The sequence below is a fragment of the Bactrocera tryoni genome, chromosome 5 (assembly GCF_016617805.1).
Source record: "Bactrocera tryoni isolate S06 chromosome 5, CSIRO_BtryS06_freeze2, whole genome shotgun sequence".
NCBI lineage: Eukaryota > Metazoa > Arthropoda > Insecta > Diptera > Tephritidae > Bactrocera > Bactrocera tryoni.
In genome coordinates, this window is record NC_052503.1 from 38,233,584 (window position 1) to 38,250,945 (window position 17,362).

Genomic DNA, 17,362 nt, shown 5'->3' on the forward strand with positions numbered 1-17,362 from the left:
TTATCGTATATGTATATCTAAAATTGCTTGTACTCCGATCCTCTGATTTACGGATGGTTAATATCGATAGTATCGAATTTCAAAACTTCAACCAAAATGCAGTTGAGTTGAAAACCGCAATAGTTCATCAAATTCACCACATAAGGCATGATATACACATAACGGGAAGTGAGAAAGCGAACTATTTAGCTAGAGAAAGGGAGGCTACTTGGCCAAAAGAGTCGGAATCAGTTTTTCAGCCGATCCACACACCATCAAGAGTGAAAAAGATAACTTTAAACAATGGCTGGTGCCACGGAACAATAAACCGCCATAAGTAGGTCCTTATGCAAATTAAAACCTGACGCCTTCTGATCCCACGTGCCTATTTGAATAAAGCTAACACCTATCAGCAATTGCAAAGCAAAATAAAAGATAATAAATATCATTGCTTATTACTGACTTAAACTTTTAATAATATATTTCCTTTTTTATTAGTATCTTTTATTATCAAATTTTTTATTTTAATTTTTTTTTATTATTTATTTATTTGCAGTGGTTTATCTTGATCTGTATTGTTTTTTTCGAATTTATGCTACATTTAATTCAAATACATATTTGTGTATATTTTGTATTTGTAGTAATTCCCGCTCGTACAATCCCCGACAACGGGCTTCTGCCACTTTGAATGCTATACTCTTTATTTGTATTTATATATAGTGTATATATATATATATATACCGAGAGTGAGCACTTTTACATAATATATTTATAATTTTTACTGTAGTATAATATAGAATTATCCCCTTACATTTGCACGCTATTTTCAGTAAATATAACCTACATTTGTTATGTTTGTGTGTTTGTATACTTGTGTGCATGTGAATTCGATGGTGGTTTTGTAATGAATGGATGGATGGCTGCACTCAGCTAGAGCAACTGGTTAAAATGCCCTGAAAGCTGCACTAACGTTTATATAAAAAGAAAACCGCTTCGTTTATGCAAAATGTTGCTGTCCTGTATATTTTCCACGCAACCAATACGTAAAAACTCGCTTATATTTAAAGAGTAATTCTAGTAAATACGCCACAAAAGGATATCACACACGGAAACAGGCTCTGCATAATTCTTAGTTGTGTTAAAATGTTTCAAAAGCCATAACAAGAGTTGCGAATGCCTGGCGTAATGAATTTATGCGTTTTGTTAACTCAATTGCGCAAAACTAAGTTGAAAACCGCTTTGGGTTAAGCATGCATGCGTTGCGTATAAAAAACTCTTTAAAATTCTTTATTCAAACTATCTCGAAGGAAACTTTATTTTTGCACTTTGCTTTTTGTAAGTTAATCATATACACGATGATATGAGATGAGTGTACGACGTAATTACATGCCTTTGCAAAGGAAAACTGTTAATTAACAAATCGAACTAACCTGTTAAAGCAAAACAAATGTTAAACATGTCATTGGCACCAATCTGCACGCGCATTCGTTCAGTTACGTTTCTTAATGGATATGTGCAATTATTGACAAACATTTTTGCTTTAGCGCTTAGCCAATCAATTTAATTGTAAATGTTTTAAAATATTTTAACTCTTAAAATTAAAATAGTAATAATTATAATAGTAGTAGTAGTTGTTGTTGTAGTTGTAGCATTAAAGTTGAGAAAACGTAGGTTGTTGATTTCTAGTATAAAATTCTTAGAATTTTACTTTCCCCTCCAACTATAACATAAGCTCGGCTTCGCTTCCAGCTGTGTTGCCCGAAACTCAGTTCCTTCAATTATCTTAACATAGGTGATAATGTCGCCACCGTTAAGTTAACGCCACTTGCTATACATATGTATTATGTGCGTTTTAGAGATAACGTTGCATTTTACTACTCTGAAGTTGCATTGCATATCATAGGCCAGCTTTGTGTGTGTGAGTGTGTGTGGTTGTGTGCATGAGTAGTTTGTAAGTATGGGCGTATCGACATTTCTCTTGTTGTATTAACCTGCTAATATATTTATTTGTTTCCTTTTTTACTTGAATTTAATTTATGCTGATTTTATTTGGCTCACTCTCATCCTCTGCAAACTTTTAAAAATTGTTTTTTTTTTTTAATTATAGGTAATTGTAATTTATAAATTGAATTTCCTGTTTAATTAAGGATTCAGCATAAAAGTCGTATTTTATTTCTAATTTTATTTTCTCTGGTTTTAATGTTTTGTAAATGCTTTCGTATTTGTATGCTTCGAAGTTGAAAACATACCACCACCATTTCTACAATGTAATTCTGCCTTTACAGTAGTAGCTTTACCCTTTCTTTTAATTAATTACATCCAACTTGCTCATTGATGAGCGATCTTCTTAAGTTCCGACAGAACATTCATATTTTCATTCAATTTAATTCTCTCTTTTCGCTTCTTAAAATTCAATTTCATTTCATTTTTATAACATACAAATTCTTTAATTTTTTTCGCTGCTTTTTGTTTTAATTCTTTCGTTTGGACTTGTGTTGTTTGTATCAGATTTAATAAAACTATTTTACTAACATCTTTGAATGATTCCACGTTGTATTTTTTCTTCTTCTTTTCTGTATATTCTTAATCATCATTATTAATTAATATTATTCGCATTGCTAACGTCTTATTGAACTCTTTTTTAACGCTCAAATATTTGTTGATGTTGTAAAAGTAGACTTATTGTTATGCATCGCAGTTGGTGGAAGAAATATTTGGTAAAACACATTTAAGCTTTATATTTCTACTCTCGACAAAGAGCGAAGAACATCCGTATATAAATATATTTTTCTTCCGTACGTTCCAGTTTCCGTTAGATTTTCCATTTATGATGCATAGATATTTTCCGTTTTTCCTTTTATGATGTTCTCATTTATGTACTGTACTTGATATATTTGATATTTGTTGATTTCTTGTGGCTTCTTTTGCTATTAATGTAGTATTTGATGCCTTCTTATTTGGTTCTGAGGATTGTTATCATTATTGGCCTAAAAAAAATAAGTTAATAAGTTAAGATTTAGTATGTAGGTAGTAAAACTAAGGATTCCTTAAAATTGTATACTGAAAATAAATTATTTAAATGCCACAGGGATTGGGAACAAGTTTGACAAATTTAAAATCATATGTTTTTTGACAGAGTTGCCTCTTAATGTTAAAAAATCTTAAATTATTAATTATAAAAAGTTGTAAACTAGTCAGGTGGTTGTAAGCAAGTAATAATTAGTTTCAAAATAGTTTTGAATTTGAAAAACTTGTTTCAGGCTTCAAAAATATTTTAATTTCAAATAAAATTTTTTGCAAGAAAAACACTTTCTGGTGTTGGAAAATTTTATATTAAAAAATGTCGAGTATGAGTTCAACATTTTTTACAATATTCTACTTCGGGTCCGTGATAATTATATTAAGATAAACCTACTTAAATCAAATGAGATATATGTGATATGAACTCAACCAAGGAAGCTAAATTTAACATGTTGGGTATGAGGAAGAACTCTCCAGAGGACCGGAAATCAATTCCCCGAGACCGATTTTATCCGACCAAGGGTAAACCTTTTTTTTTGGGATATTCGGTTTATATCATAACAAAATGGTTTAACATCAGGTGGAATGCTAAAAATCACTATATCGGGTATATTGGAACTAGGGGGAAAAAGAAAATCAATATATAGTTGCGAGAAATGTATTTATTCTAGAATACTCAGCCATCCGTAGACACAAATTTAAGGCCTTTGGATTCATATATCCGGATAATAATCATATCTCCTCAATCGCATCCAGTGAATTGTTGGCATTAATCAGAGTGCTGAGCTTTTGTGAATACGTTTGATAGAGGGGAGGTCACAGTATTTTATGTATGTACACTTAATCTAGCTAAGATATCTTACATATTGACCAATATATTGGGTATAAAGCCAACTGAAAGTTTGAGATTCTTATCTACAATAACAATTCAGGGAACACGTGTACCAAATTCCATAAGAATATATTGCAAAGATCCGAGTTATCGTTTACACAGACGGACGGACAGACCCGGAATTCCACTTATCTCATCATAGTGATTATTTATATATACATATATATAACTCTATACCTAGCTGGAGTAGCTATAGATGTTACAAACAACCGTTAGATGTACAAAACTGGCTAGAGAGTACGTCGCATATTGCGAGGTATTTTGCTACCAAATTTTTGATAACGCTTATAAATAACGGCAGTCGTATAAGTGAAGAAAGTCACTCTGGCTATTTTTTATGCGAATAATTTGTATACTTCAATTATATACTTCAAATTATTCGCATAACAAATAGCCAGAGTAATTTTCTTCATTTATAATTTGCGAAGTTATGGAGACTTACCAACTCCGCCAGCTGCGATTGGCTGCGGTGTGTTGCTATTTTCCACAGTTGCTAATTTCGTGGCATTTGGAGTTGAACCAGACGCTGAGACCGATGTTTGTGGTGTTTGCACTTGAGATTTCAGTGCTACAGCCGTATTGGCACTATTGTTATTATTAGACGTACCGGAGTTTCCAGTATTAGTATTAGAAGCACCGCCGTTTGCGTTGTTTGCAGCAGCATTCGGGTTTCTGCTACGATTACGATAATTACTTCCTCCACGATAGTTGCGATTGTAACCACCGCCATAAGAACCCATATTACGGTTGTAATAGTTACCGCGACCACGATATCTAAACGATTATATAGTGATTAATGATACTCAATATTTGTTTCTTCTTTAATTTGGGTATGTTTTTAACTTAATAAACACAACTTACCCGCCACGTCTTGTAGATGAAAATCCAAATGTTTCACTGTTTAGCTTGCGCTCTTGACGCCAGTCATTTTTCTTATTCTTACTACGATCCTGTGCTGCTTCGCACGAAATATTATCAAAGAAGGACTTCGTCTTATCATATCCAACAGTAATTTCTTCTTCTTCCGGTTCGTGCTCGCCAGCGCCGGTCTCATTACCAGAGTCTTCCTTTTTGTCAGTTTCACCGTTTATCTACAAAAGAATATCGGGAGAATTTTAGGCGAAATACAAATAACTTAAGTGAAGCGGCGGACACTACAAAAATGTATGAGACATGATGTTATAAGAAGTTATGAGACACTATAGTTAATATTTTTTACCGTTACATAATACACTTACAATTCACGTTTATTTTGTAAAGAAATGACAACAATAAGCAAAATAATATTAAAAGTTAAATAAAATATTTTAAAAACATTCGACAAAAATCATATAGGCAGGTTACAAATTTCACAGCACAAAATAAGGTTGAAATCTATCGGATTCGAGATGAACTCAAATGTATTTCTTCATTTCGATTTTGAAGCAAAAACGAGCAAAATTTTCTGAAATTTCCGTTTGAAAAAAATGTAAATTCTTCGAATGTCGATTTCGCCTCGATTGCCATATCACATAAGTTCGTCTCGAATTCAAGAAGATTTCATTTTATTAAATTACAGTCAAAAATAATACATATTTGTTTGAGTTTGTTAATGATGTTATTTAAAATATAAATTATGATGTAAAAAGAAATATAAATCGTAAACAATAAAAAATAAGCAAAATAAAGCGAATGAATACCTGCTCTGTTTTGGGTTCTTCGCCCACCTTTAATTTGGACAATTGGGAACGTAGCTCCTCGAATTTAACGTTGGCCTGCTCAAAGTCGAAATCTTGTAAAAATTTAATAGCATTCTTCGGATTCCGGGGTTTATTTTGATTGCCACCAGGACCGCCCATTGGTCGAAAGCCCTGAAAGCAAACAAAAAAGAGAATTTAAATAGCTGTGTCATTGAAATTTCATTTGCTCGCCTTCGCGAACATAATTGGATTTTCGATTTTCGTCTACGTTTCACTCTGCATACTCACTTGATTTTGCATCCGTCCACGTCCGCCGCCTCGGTTGCGTACCATCATATTGTTAGCATTATTAGGTCCACCACGGTGCATTGTCCAAGCATGATTTTGGCCGCCTCCGCCGCCACCCCCACCACGTTGATGGTTATTACGTTGATTACTATAATTATTACCACCACGAACCTCATGTTGATTATTATAGTTGCCATCGGTGTGACGTCCAGAATCACGTCGATCACGTGACTGTTGGTAAAAATCATTGTTGCGTTGATTATTGTTACCACCACGTTGTTGATGATTTTGTCGCTTGTGGCCAGCATCACGCGAGTTGCCGCCATGTCCAGTGTTCTGATTCGGATGTTGATTTTGATGCTGTTGCTGAGCGGCCAAATCGGGTGAACCACTCTTTAGCGAAACATGGCTCATAGGTGTCGTTGAGCGCGATGCACCGGCAAGTATGTCTAAAGAAACATTATTACATTATTTTATTACTCTTTTGTTAAAAATATATATATAATAATACACAAAATGCATGTGCTTTAAACTAAATTATCGAAAAACAAAGAAAGATATGTATAAAAAATAACTCAAAACAAAAAAATAAGGGACAGCAAGCAGTAAATGAGAGTGAAACCCTGTCTCTTTCCTGCTATTTTTAAGCTAAATTTTGTGCTCTTTCAAAAGTTAAGAAAATTCAACATAGTTTCTCACTAGAAATTCCAAGATTATCTTTGAGAAACTGCGATTAATTACTGATAATTCAATATAACACGTACTAGATGCAAATAATAATTCTCGAAACTATGAAGCAATCATATGAAAAATTAATACTGACTTTAACTAGCATATGGCTGCCGAAAACTTCGTCCCACGAAGACCCTACTGTTTGAAAAAATTATGACCAAAAAGTACTTATAACTAAAATATTGAGAATTCCTTTTTCTATTATACAAAAAAATTAATTTTTTAAAGAATATATCCGAAATATGAATCAAGTCAGATCGTCTACATGATAAAAATATCCAGATGCCGAAACACTTTAAACCAAGGAGCAAGTAATTGCTAGTCAATGTTTTATAAAATATTCAATAACGACTTTTAATATAATTCAAATCTACCCATATTTACTAATAATCAACTTAAAACAGTGATGATATTTAATAACAAAAATATTTGTTTAAAAAAATTCAAAAGGTAAAAAAAAATAAAATAAAGCGCACAAATCAAACTTTCTCCAATTCAAAAAAGGCGTTACCATCACACCTTGGTCTTTGTGCTCTTTAAGTGCAGCTTGAGACATTATTTTCTTCACTTTGTTAGTTGCACCTAAAATAGTAATATTGCTACCAGAAGAAGCACCTCCACCACTACCGAGTAAACCTCCAATTAGGCTGGCGCCGCCGCTAGTTATACGATTACTACCGATGACACCGCCACTATTACCATTACTACCAATTATACTACCAGCACCACCAATTGCTCCCAAATTTAAAGTGTTCGACGTTGGCGTTAAATTCGTTTGCGTCGATGCGTTTAAATCATTATGCTGCTGCAACTGGGTCTGATTCGTGGGTATTGTGGATGCAATTGTTTTATTATGAAGTGATAGCTGTTGTGTTTGTTCCTGTATTTGGTCTGGTTGCTGAGCATGGGTCAGATTGTTGTTGTTGTTGGTAAGTAACTCACTTGGTTGTTTTTGTTGTTGCTGTGATTTCGATTGTTGCTGCTGTTGTGGCTGAGGCGGTTGAGTTGATTGTGGTTGATTACCACCACCTAATATATATGGTCCCGGTGCTCCAGATCCCGGTGCTAATGAAGGTGCAGCACCACCAGCCCCTCCAATACCTAGTCCTCCCATTCCAAAGGGATTGCCATAACCTCCGACTGCATTCATTGGCGGTGCATGGGGAGGATTCATATTGGGCATGGGGAAATGTGGCATCATATGCTGCCCATTTTGTAGCTGCACTTGCATTATAGCCGGGTCATTTGGATGCGGAAGGCTGTTATTAACAACCCGAATGTCTTTGATATCAGAACCTCTAAAAAGTATATAATCATATATTTGGCTCTGTGGAGCAATTTGAAACTGTGTCTCCCGGTCCTCTGTTCCAAAAGATCGAACTGAAATAAAATTAAATATAAAACAGTTTAGTATATGTAGCTTTTTTAATATGTTAAGTTGGAAAAATATGTCAATGATTATACATATCCGATAAATACGTAAATAGCACCCCATCAAAAATTTTGCTTTAGACTATGGAATTTCATTTTTAATACCATCATTTACTTATTATATAAATTTTAAAATAGCTTAAGAAATTCATAAAAAACTTATTACATACTAAATTATTAAAAACATCGTGGGGAAACACTAATAACGGTAGCAGTTTTTTCCGTTAATCGTTGTTCAGAATAACGGCCCGGACACACAAAGAAAGTTAATTGAAAATTATTACATATAAAAACAATAAATTGATATAAAAATGTTGACATATAAAAAATAAATATATGTACAGAAGTGAAAAAAATCAGTGCCAACATGACATATAAAAATCAGACAACCACAAATCAACAAAAAAAAATTTCAATAACATGAATACACCAACAAACAAAACGCAATAATCAAAGGAATTAAAGAACGATGTGAAATGAAACGGCATAAATGAAAGAAACCATTTTCTTTTTTTTTCACTGCACGGTTTTCTACACTCCTTTTCGTTCAATTCGCTTTTACACTGCTTTGCTGTTGCCTTCGCTATTACGTTGACGCCGACGTCAACAACGACTGCACAACAGCAAAGAAACATTTTCCCCCCAAATTTGCAAATGGTGTGATTAGCGCTCCACATAACGGTATATGCAACTAATGTGTAGGTGTAACTTACCGTTCGAAAGAGCAATAGTGCACTCCTGGGGATCTACGGTGTATAGGCGACCCTCGTACCGAATATCAGCTTTAGAGATCAAGCTGATCTTAGAGCCCAACTCGGGCATTCCGGCACTCATTTTTCAGCTATTTTTTCCCCCAATATATACCAGAAAATAATTCAGCAGCTTAACACAAATTAAAAACTGCAACAAAGAGCTTGAAACTTCCTTTGGTTTGGTGCCGATTTTTTAGCTCACAAATATGATTTCTCTTGCCAGGTGCGCCACGACAAATGGATTGGCAAAAACGCGACGTATTAAAATTTCTTCTTCAAATGGCGGCGCTACTGCGGCCAGCGCGGTGCTGCTTTGCTAACTGCGTTGCAAAGAACTGCGACAATGGCAAAACACACAATTTACAGATCTTTTTAAAAAATATATTTACTAGCCACGCACTGAAAATATTTAAGGATTACTAGTCCACTTATTTATCCGTTGATGATCGAAAAACGAATTACACAAATTCAGAAGCGATTTTCTGAAAATTTTCACCTATCTCGGTCGTGTGCTTCGGCTGAAGTGGAAAGAAATATGTTTCGTTTGTCAATCGTTGAGTGGATGCCATAACAGGGTTGCAACAATTGGAATATAGTCCACAAGTATAGAGATGTGAAATTTTCAACACAAATTTAGTTTAATATTTTCCCTGCAACTCATCTATCGGTTAATTACCCAACAGCGCTACCATAATTTTTTTAAAGACGTTAAGAGTTGCTGGGTGTGTATATTGAATGTTTCCGCGCCAATTCTTTCATTATAGTGGATTTCGGTAAGTAGAAATACTTTTTAATGCAAAAATTTTAATATGTATATAACACATATGTATGTATGTACATTCCCTCTGGTAGAAAAAATTCAAATACATCATTGGAACAAAAAATGCTACACACCATTGTGAAGAACTTTCAAGATATTTGAAAGCGCTAAAATTTGTATATAAATAAAAATAAATTTATATTTTTAATTAAAATAGGATAATGTTTAATTTTTTTTTAATAGCTAAACTTCCAATATTGATCACATGATCCATAATATGCGATCCGGATTTCAAAATATTCAATAATTTGGTGAAATGGATCACTATCCATTAATATTGCATACTAATTGTTCAATAAATATCGGGATCTTAGATTGTTGTCAATATATATTGCTTGTGTAGCAGCTGCCATTGTGTATACTTTATTATCTTAGAACAGATTCATATAAGGAAACTACATAAGTAAAAACCTTACAAAATGGGGTCAAAGTATAATTAAAAGAAGTTATAAAATGTTATTTGCGACAAAATACTTTCGAGAAGAGTTCTATCAAGCCAAACTCACCTCATACAATAGGTGATTATAAACAGAGGTAAGTTAGTGTTGCAATTTATCACAAATCTCTTTACGCCACAGAGACGATAAATAGGGTAATTAGACCAGATTTTACATGTAATTCTTAAATTTTTATCTAATCCTATATGCAGAAAGAAATATTTTTTAACATAACAATATTGCTACGGCAACGCCAATAACAAAAAAAAAATTATTAGACGTACTTAAAACCCTGTACATATTTTATTAAATAAGTGGTTCAATTCAAATACAAAAATAGTATCAGTTGTAACGTGTATAAGAAATCACATTCAAATAGCTAATGTGCATTTCTATGAGAATAAAGAGTAAAAAACATTTGTTTTAATCGATACTTTCAGGGTTAGAGGTGGGGATGGATTCAGCAGTAATCGCTGTTGCTATCGATGAAATCGTTTCCAATGACTCGTTTAGCTTTTGTTTGAATGCTTGGAATGAATCCAGATGATATATTTGTTGTAGTCCAGTTTCTTTTTGTATTGCGAGCATATAAACGTTTACTTTTCCGCTCTCTGTGAGTAATGTTGGCATATAGAATCTCAAATAAATGCGCTTGGAGTTCGAACAGCTATCATCGACATCTGCATCCATATCCTTCATATTGTTTGCGCTGGCCAGCTCCTTTGTATAAGAGCGATGTATTCGTAATATTTGTACTGATTGAAAATGCGCAATATAGAGAAATGGTTCACGGTATATGAAACCTGTGGGAGTGTATTCCCAATTCAAGTCATATGGTCGCGAACGACAACCGTATTCATCCACAAAAATACCACATTCCATAAAACAAAGCAGGAATTCTTGCTGCGAGATTCGTATGGCAACAACTGGCTGGCAGTTATGTATATGCGAAAGCGCGTGATCGGACAAATCGACAAATTCTTCAGCGGCATAAGTTTCCAAATCAATCTCAAAGAACTTATCTGAGCTAACAATAGCTGTAAGGCGTGTAAAAAGTATTGATGAAACTGGTGTAGCGGTATCTAGCGCCCGTACAGGTGCGAATTTTTGCTGCTTTAAGTCATATTTCATAATTACAATACGTGTAGATGTTGCTGCTATAGCTACCGAGTCCAAAGCATTATCCGCTTCGTTTGATATTTTTACCATTTGCCACTTCTCATTAGTGGATCGATTACAAAATGGTAGGTCCAATACAGAAGCTTCGAGGCTGTTCTTCACATAAGGTGAAGAAGATTGACTTCGCGACAGTAACTGACGGAAATCGCATTGAAATAGTGACTCTCCGCGAGCTCCCACCAATACTGCTTTGGCAAGTGGCAAAGAAACGGCGATGCAGCTGACAGAATCAATACCAGCAATATGCATCAATCGCTGTGGCTGTTGAATGTGCAAGGCGAATAGACCAGTATTGCAGCCTAGAAGTATTATCTTTTGCTCCTCAATTTCGAATGCACAATTGATCTCCAAGGGCTCTAAATTTTCATTATTATGTTGCACCTCTACACAGAATATCAAATTTCCAGTGTACTCGTTTTGGGCAACATCTGATGCAGATTCGGTAGCATCACCAATGTCATCCAATTTACCCTCATATGAATATTTCGAGATCGAATCTATATCGCTCTGATCCTCGGCTGTTTGAGAAAATAAAGCAACTTGGTCAATTTGGTTGCCACACTGCGTATGTACATCAATACGACACTTGCGATGTGCAGCAATTTTACACTCTTTACATTTCCAATACGGCGAACCAGCTATTAATGGCTTTTTGCAAGCAATGCAGGTATTGTCGCAATTATTAGTTTCCTGTAATGCCAGCTCAAAGCGGTGATGTGCTTGTTCATTTGTGACTTGCAAGTTAGAGGTAGTTGCTTTAGCGTCTGCTTGAGTTTGTTTTTGTGATGATTTGGGTAAGGTTCCTACAGTTTTGTTGGCATTATCCTCTGTGTTACTTTCATTTTTTATGACACTTTTCAGTGGGGACCTCATTCCGCTCGTGGAACCAACAATATTTTGCGAAACACCTAAAAAGAGAAATTTTAATCACAACTACAAACACACTTATGTATATTGTTTACCATTTAGTTTGTCAATTTGATCCTGGAGTGTTTTAGACCGTTGTTTTTCACGACGTAGCTCTTCCTTCAGTGTGCGATATAATATTGATGTCTCGACGGCGGCTGGTGAAATGTTCTCTTTTTTACTGGCGTTGCTATGTGCGCTACTTCCGAATAATTTTTCCGTGAAAGTTAGTTTTTTCTTATGAGACAAATCTTCCACCTTCAGCTGTAAGTAGTCTATTAGTTTTTTGTGTTGTGCCAATGTGGCTTCCGATTTGATATCACGCTGCACATAGAACGATTCCTTCTCGGCCATTATTTCTTGCAGCTCATCGATTTCGGCATGAAGTTCGTTGGAATTTACTAGTGCGTCTCTCAACTCTTGCTGCAAGCGTTCACAGTGTTCTTTGGTATGGAACAATTCGGATAGAATACGCGCATTTTCCTCTTTTAGCAAAGTCAGTTCCCGTTCGTGGTTTCCGTTTAACGTTTGCAAGTTTGCGGTTTCATTCGTGAGCACTTCGACGCGTTCTTGTGTTTGGTACAAGTGGTTAGTTTGTTCCATCAGTTGTTGCTGTTGAGCAATTAATTTCTTCTGCGTTTGTGCCAAATTCTCAGCACATTCGGTAATTTCCGTGTTAAGCGCTTGTACACGCGATTCGGAAGCACTTTTTTGTACTTGCTCATCGGATAGCTCTTTCCTGAGCTGTGCTATGAGGTCTTCCTTTTTACGCAAGGTCGCGTTTAAGTTGTCCAGCTTTTCTTGATGACTCTTATTACGGTTTTGTTCCGCTTCTAACATACTCTCCACTTCGGTGAGTTGGTTATCTGTTATGGTGCAGGCAAACTTGAGACGTTCGTAGTTGTCTTTTAGATTGTTCAATTCGATTTGAATGTGAGATGATTTGTCGCTTGCCGAATTACTCCTTTCACGCTCTTCATTTAGCTCGCGTTGTAATTTTTTGTTCTCCAACAGAAGGGAATCATTTTTCTGTTGAATCTGCTGAACCTTTTGATTGAGGTCTGAGAGACGTTCTTCTAATTTTTGTGCATTGGATATATGCTCAATTATCTGCGAAGACATTGTGTAATATTGCAATAAAATAAAGTATTTAATAATTTTTTTCTAGCATTATTCATTAAGGTTAAATGTACTATTAAATTTGTGTTAATTTTTTTTTGTAGAGTGACAGACACATGCATATATGTTTACTCAGTTGCTTTTTTTTGGCCACTATCTATTTTCAAGTTTTAATTAAAATTAGTACAGTAAATATTAGTAGTGAAACAGTTAATTTCCTGCAGAGTAATGTACTAACATTGCCTAACTCTCTGTTTGTGATTATTGGTTACCTCAGATTTGCATTGCATGCGTTCCTGCTCTGCTTTCTCCCACATTCGATGTTCCTTCATTACGTCACGTTTCAATGAAGATATTTCATCTCGCAGCTCACGAATGCGTTCCTCCCGTTGTTTTGTTTCATCATGCGCAGTTTTGCATTGACGTAGGGCTTCATCTTTTTCCGACTGGATTTTCTTTATTTTATCTTCAGTTAATTCCATTCGCCTTTGCGTCATTTTCTTCTCAGCAATAGCCTCCTCCAATTGTTTCTCCACTTTCCAAAGCGATAAATTTGCTGTGCGCGCCGCCTGTCGCTCAACAATCATTTGTTCGCGTACGGCGACGAGTCGATCTTCTAATTTCTCATTTTGTTTTTCCAGCATATCACCAACGCTACTGGGAATGTGATGGGCAACCGGATGTTCATTACTTTCATTACTAGATGCGCCACCTTTCCTTGGAGATAGCGACAGCGCCTGTTCATTGAATTTATCCAACATTTCTTCAAGTTTCTCAACTATCTGTTGCAATTTGTCAGCTCGCGTTTTCTGTACATTTTCGTTTTCTTTTGCTGTTTCTAAGTCGGCGCGCAACTGTTCCTCTATAACATGTAATTCGGTCAGTGAGCCTGGTGCCGTTTCATAAGGAGAAGATTGCTGCGTAGCAAGTTCTGATTGTGCTAAATTCTTTCCACATTCTGCTACCTAAAGGATTGAATGAATTTCAAAATATTTACATAAATAAATAGATTATTATCAATACAAACATTCAATTCGCGTTCTAGACGGTTAATCTCATGTTGTTGGTCCTGTAATGCCTTTTGTGCGGATTCTAACTGCTGTTCCAACTGTGTATTTTGTGCATGTAAGGAATTGTTCTCCTCCAACTCTCTATTCAATCGTTTTAAGATCTCATCATTATTCTTTTCCATGGCCAATTTCGACTCTTGTAGGGATTTAGATGTACTAACTGATTCGTCTACTTCATTTCGTACTTCGCGTAGTACCATTGTGAGACGAGACTTTGAATCTTTTTCATTCCTCAACTTAGAACGAAGCTCTGTCAACTTTTGTTCGTATGTTTCGCTTAGTTGTAGTTTATTTCTTTCAAAAGCTTCCTTATCAGCCAGAGCTTGGTCCTTATATTGACGTAACATTTCCTTATAATTCTCCATTTTCTCCTGTAAATGCTTACATTCTTCTGCTTTGCCGTTCAATTCGCTTTCCCGTGCATCCAACTTTCGGATAATATTTGCCAACTCGTGTTTTTTCTCTGCAATTAGTTTCTCGTAACGCTGTTCTGAGGCAATCTTTGCCTCTTCGTATTTCTGGCGATTTACCCGTAACAGTTCAGTTATTGTAGCCTCCTTCTTTTCCCACATTTCCTCTTCTACTTTTACGGAACTCTGAAGAGTTTTTATTTGCGTTTTACATGCTGCCAACTCCATAGTCTTCTCCTTGATAACATTCTTCATTTTATTAATTTCATCCTTGGCATCTTGCAATATCTTAGATTGAGTGTTTGATTGTTTAGCCGCTTGTTCAGCCCGGATTAGCTGTTGTTTCAGTTTATTAATCTCTTCCACGCGCTCTTTTAGATTTGACTGTAAATCTTTTATTTTAATATTCAATCGACTGAACCGGGCATCATCAGCAACTCCTTCCGCATCAGCACTTTGTTTTGCCATATGCACAAAACTGTAACCTAAAAAGGGTAGATCTCTACCGCAGAATTCATTCGACTGGACATTTGTAGTAATTGATTTTTTAACAAATGTGTTGGTACGCCTCTTATTACGAATAACATCTTCAAAGTTAGAAGTGTCGTCGTCGCTATTTACAGTTGGAATGATGGGTGGTACTTGGGAACGAAGTGTTTCCCATTTCACAGATTCGAAAAATGGATGCCGTTTAATTTTTTCATATGGCAGACGATTGGTAGGGTTCGTGACAAGTGAACCTATGAGGTTTTTATAGCTTTCGGACACATTTATATCCGAAGGAAATGTTATAATCTCTTTTAAGTGACTGTCTTCACAATGGCTTAAAATCTTTGAGTATGTCTCGTGAACATTCTCTTCATGGAATGGTGTTATTTCACAGATAAGTTCATAACCAATAATTCCCATTGACCAAAAATCACAGCTTACCTGAAATAATAATAATAACAAACATAATGTAATTCCAGAATATCTCAGCTAAGAATTAAATGGTTTAAAAGGACAAATCACATTCCGAAATAGTTAGAAGAGTAAGAGTGATAGTACTCACATCATGCATTGACTTCGTTAGTTTATATGTGGATATTGTCTGCAATAATTCAGGAGCGATGTAATCTGGAGTGCCAACCGGAGACAGACTGAACACATGTCCATCACGATCCAGAGCAGCTGCATTACCAAAGTCTGCAAGTTTAATGTGTCCAAAGCGATCGATCAAAATATTTTCTGGTTTGATATCGCGGTGTACATAGCCTATTTCATGAAGCGAATGTATAGCCAACGTAAGTTCAGAGAGATAAAATCGTGCAAGTTCTTCGTCAAAGGGTCCTTGCCGTGTCATTAAGCTTAGTAAATCACCGCCAGGAAGAAATTCCATTATTAAATACAGATTGTCAGTATCCTAACAAATAAAATAAAATTTCAATGTGACAGTGTTTTCTTTTTTTAATATAGTCTTGACTCATACTTGAAATGCGTATTGAAGATTTGTTATCCATTCAGAACTTCGACGTGCCATTATATCACGTTCTTCTTTTACTTGTGATGTGGTGACCACCGATTTTTTTATCTTCTTCATGGCATAGACATCATTCGTCTGGCGTTCAATAACTAAGTGAACATTGCCGAAATATCCCTTACCAATGAGTGTCTTTACGGTAAAATCATCAGCATTAGCACGTAGCGATTGAGCCTCCTCCACAATTGGGCGATCTAAACAAAATAAAATATATGACATCATATCCAAAGACTAATTAATCCTTTTCACTTACATTTTTGAACAAATTCCGCAATATTACGATCGCGTTTCTTTAATGAATCTTTACTACATTCATTGTATAATAAACATAAAGCATCGAGAAGACTTTCACGAGTAAGGGCTTCCGACAAAGCAGGACTCACGGTTGCAGCGCCATAGGTGCTACGACGGCCTGCCGCTATTGACTTTCTTTGTATGGCGCCATTTCCAAAACCCGCGAAACAGCTTCTATTGAGAATTAAATTGTTTAGGCGAGTTGTACGCACACTAATTGGTTCACGCTGTGGAGCCATATTTACAAAGCACTCGGTTTATATATTTTACAAATAACTCTACTACACAAGGACAAAGTAATATACAATTCACATTGCTTTATTTTGCAATTTTCAAAATATTAATGAACGCAGCAGCTGCATAAACTATGAAACAAGCAAACAAAAAAGGACATGAGCGTTGGATCTTTTGAAATCAAACAAACGCGGCGAATTCCAAAATAACCTTGCCACATAGCAAGTAATATTTTAGAATGAACATAACGGGGCATATCGATAGCTAATATTTGCTATCTAAACAACTTTATTGCTACCAATATAACCAATGCCGTCTCCTTATTGGTTATGTATGGCAACAAGTTGTCTAAATAACTATTGCTGGCAATAACATATTTTTTCCAGTTTTGAAAGCTCAGTTTCCATTTAATGGAGCGGCAAGATGTACATAGTTTCCGCTGCATGTTATCTAGAAAGACTTTCTTCATAATATAAACAATGCATGGGCTTTTACAGCCCGAACATAAGTATTCTTAGCAGAAAAATATGGGCAATAACTGTTAGAATAAATATGCAAATTGTTGCCAATAGCTATCTTCTGCGGAATGTCACTAACGAT

The 17,362-nt window shown here is 35.3% G+C and overlaps 2 protein-coding genes across 4 annotated transcripts; both read right to left on the reverse strand.

The window, feature by feature from the left end:
- Window positions 1–1,262: 1,262 nt before the first annotated feature.
- Window positions 1,263–9,297, reverse strand: LOC120779160 (protein LSM14 homolog B). Of its 3 annotated transcripts, XM_040111384.1 has the most exons (8): window positions 8,736–9,297; window positions 7,534–7,971; window positions 6,036–6,308; window positions 5,860–5,999; window positions 5,572–5,742; window positions 4,754–4,983; window positions 4,335–4,666; window positions 1,263–2,966 (listed from the first exon to the last, which is right to left on the reverse strand). In XM_040111384.1, the coding sequence occupies exons 1-8, from the start codon at window positions 8,854–8,856 to the stop codon at window positions 2,959–2,961; spliced, it is 1,713 nt and encodes a 570-aa protein (XP_039967318.1). In that variant the 5' UTR covers window positions 8,857–9,297; the 3' UTR covers window positions 1,263–2,958. The 3 variants fall into 3 exon arrangements, with proteins under 3 accessions (XP_039967318.1, XP_039967319.1, XP_039967317.1); XM_040111385.1 differs by having other exon boundaries at window positions 5,572–5,685; window positions 5,860–6,308; XM_040111383.1 differs by having other exon boundaries at window positions 5,860–6,308.
- Window positions 9,298–10,327: 1,030 nt separating this feature from the next.
- Window positions 10,328–16,888, reverse strand: LOC120776779 (citron Rho-interacting kinase). The gene is made up of 7 exons (XM_040107758.1): window positions 16,488–16,888; window positions 16,184–16,428; window positions 15,767–16,117; window positions 14,263–15,645; window positions 13,508–14,200; window positions 12,173–13,226; window positions 10,328–12,118 (listed from the first exon to the last, which is right to left on the reverse strand). Exons 1-7 carry the CDS (start codon window positions 16,765–16,767, stop codon window positions 10,455–10,457), a joined length of 5,670 nt encoding a protein of 1,889 aa, XP_039963692.1. The 5' UTR covers window positions 16,768–16,888; the 3' UTR covers window positions 10,328–10,454.
- Window positions 16,889–17,362: the final 474 nt, after the last annotated feature.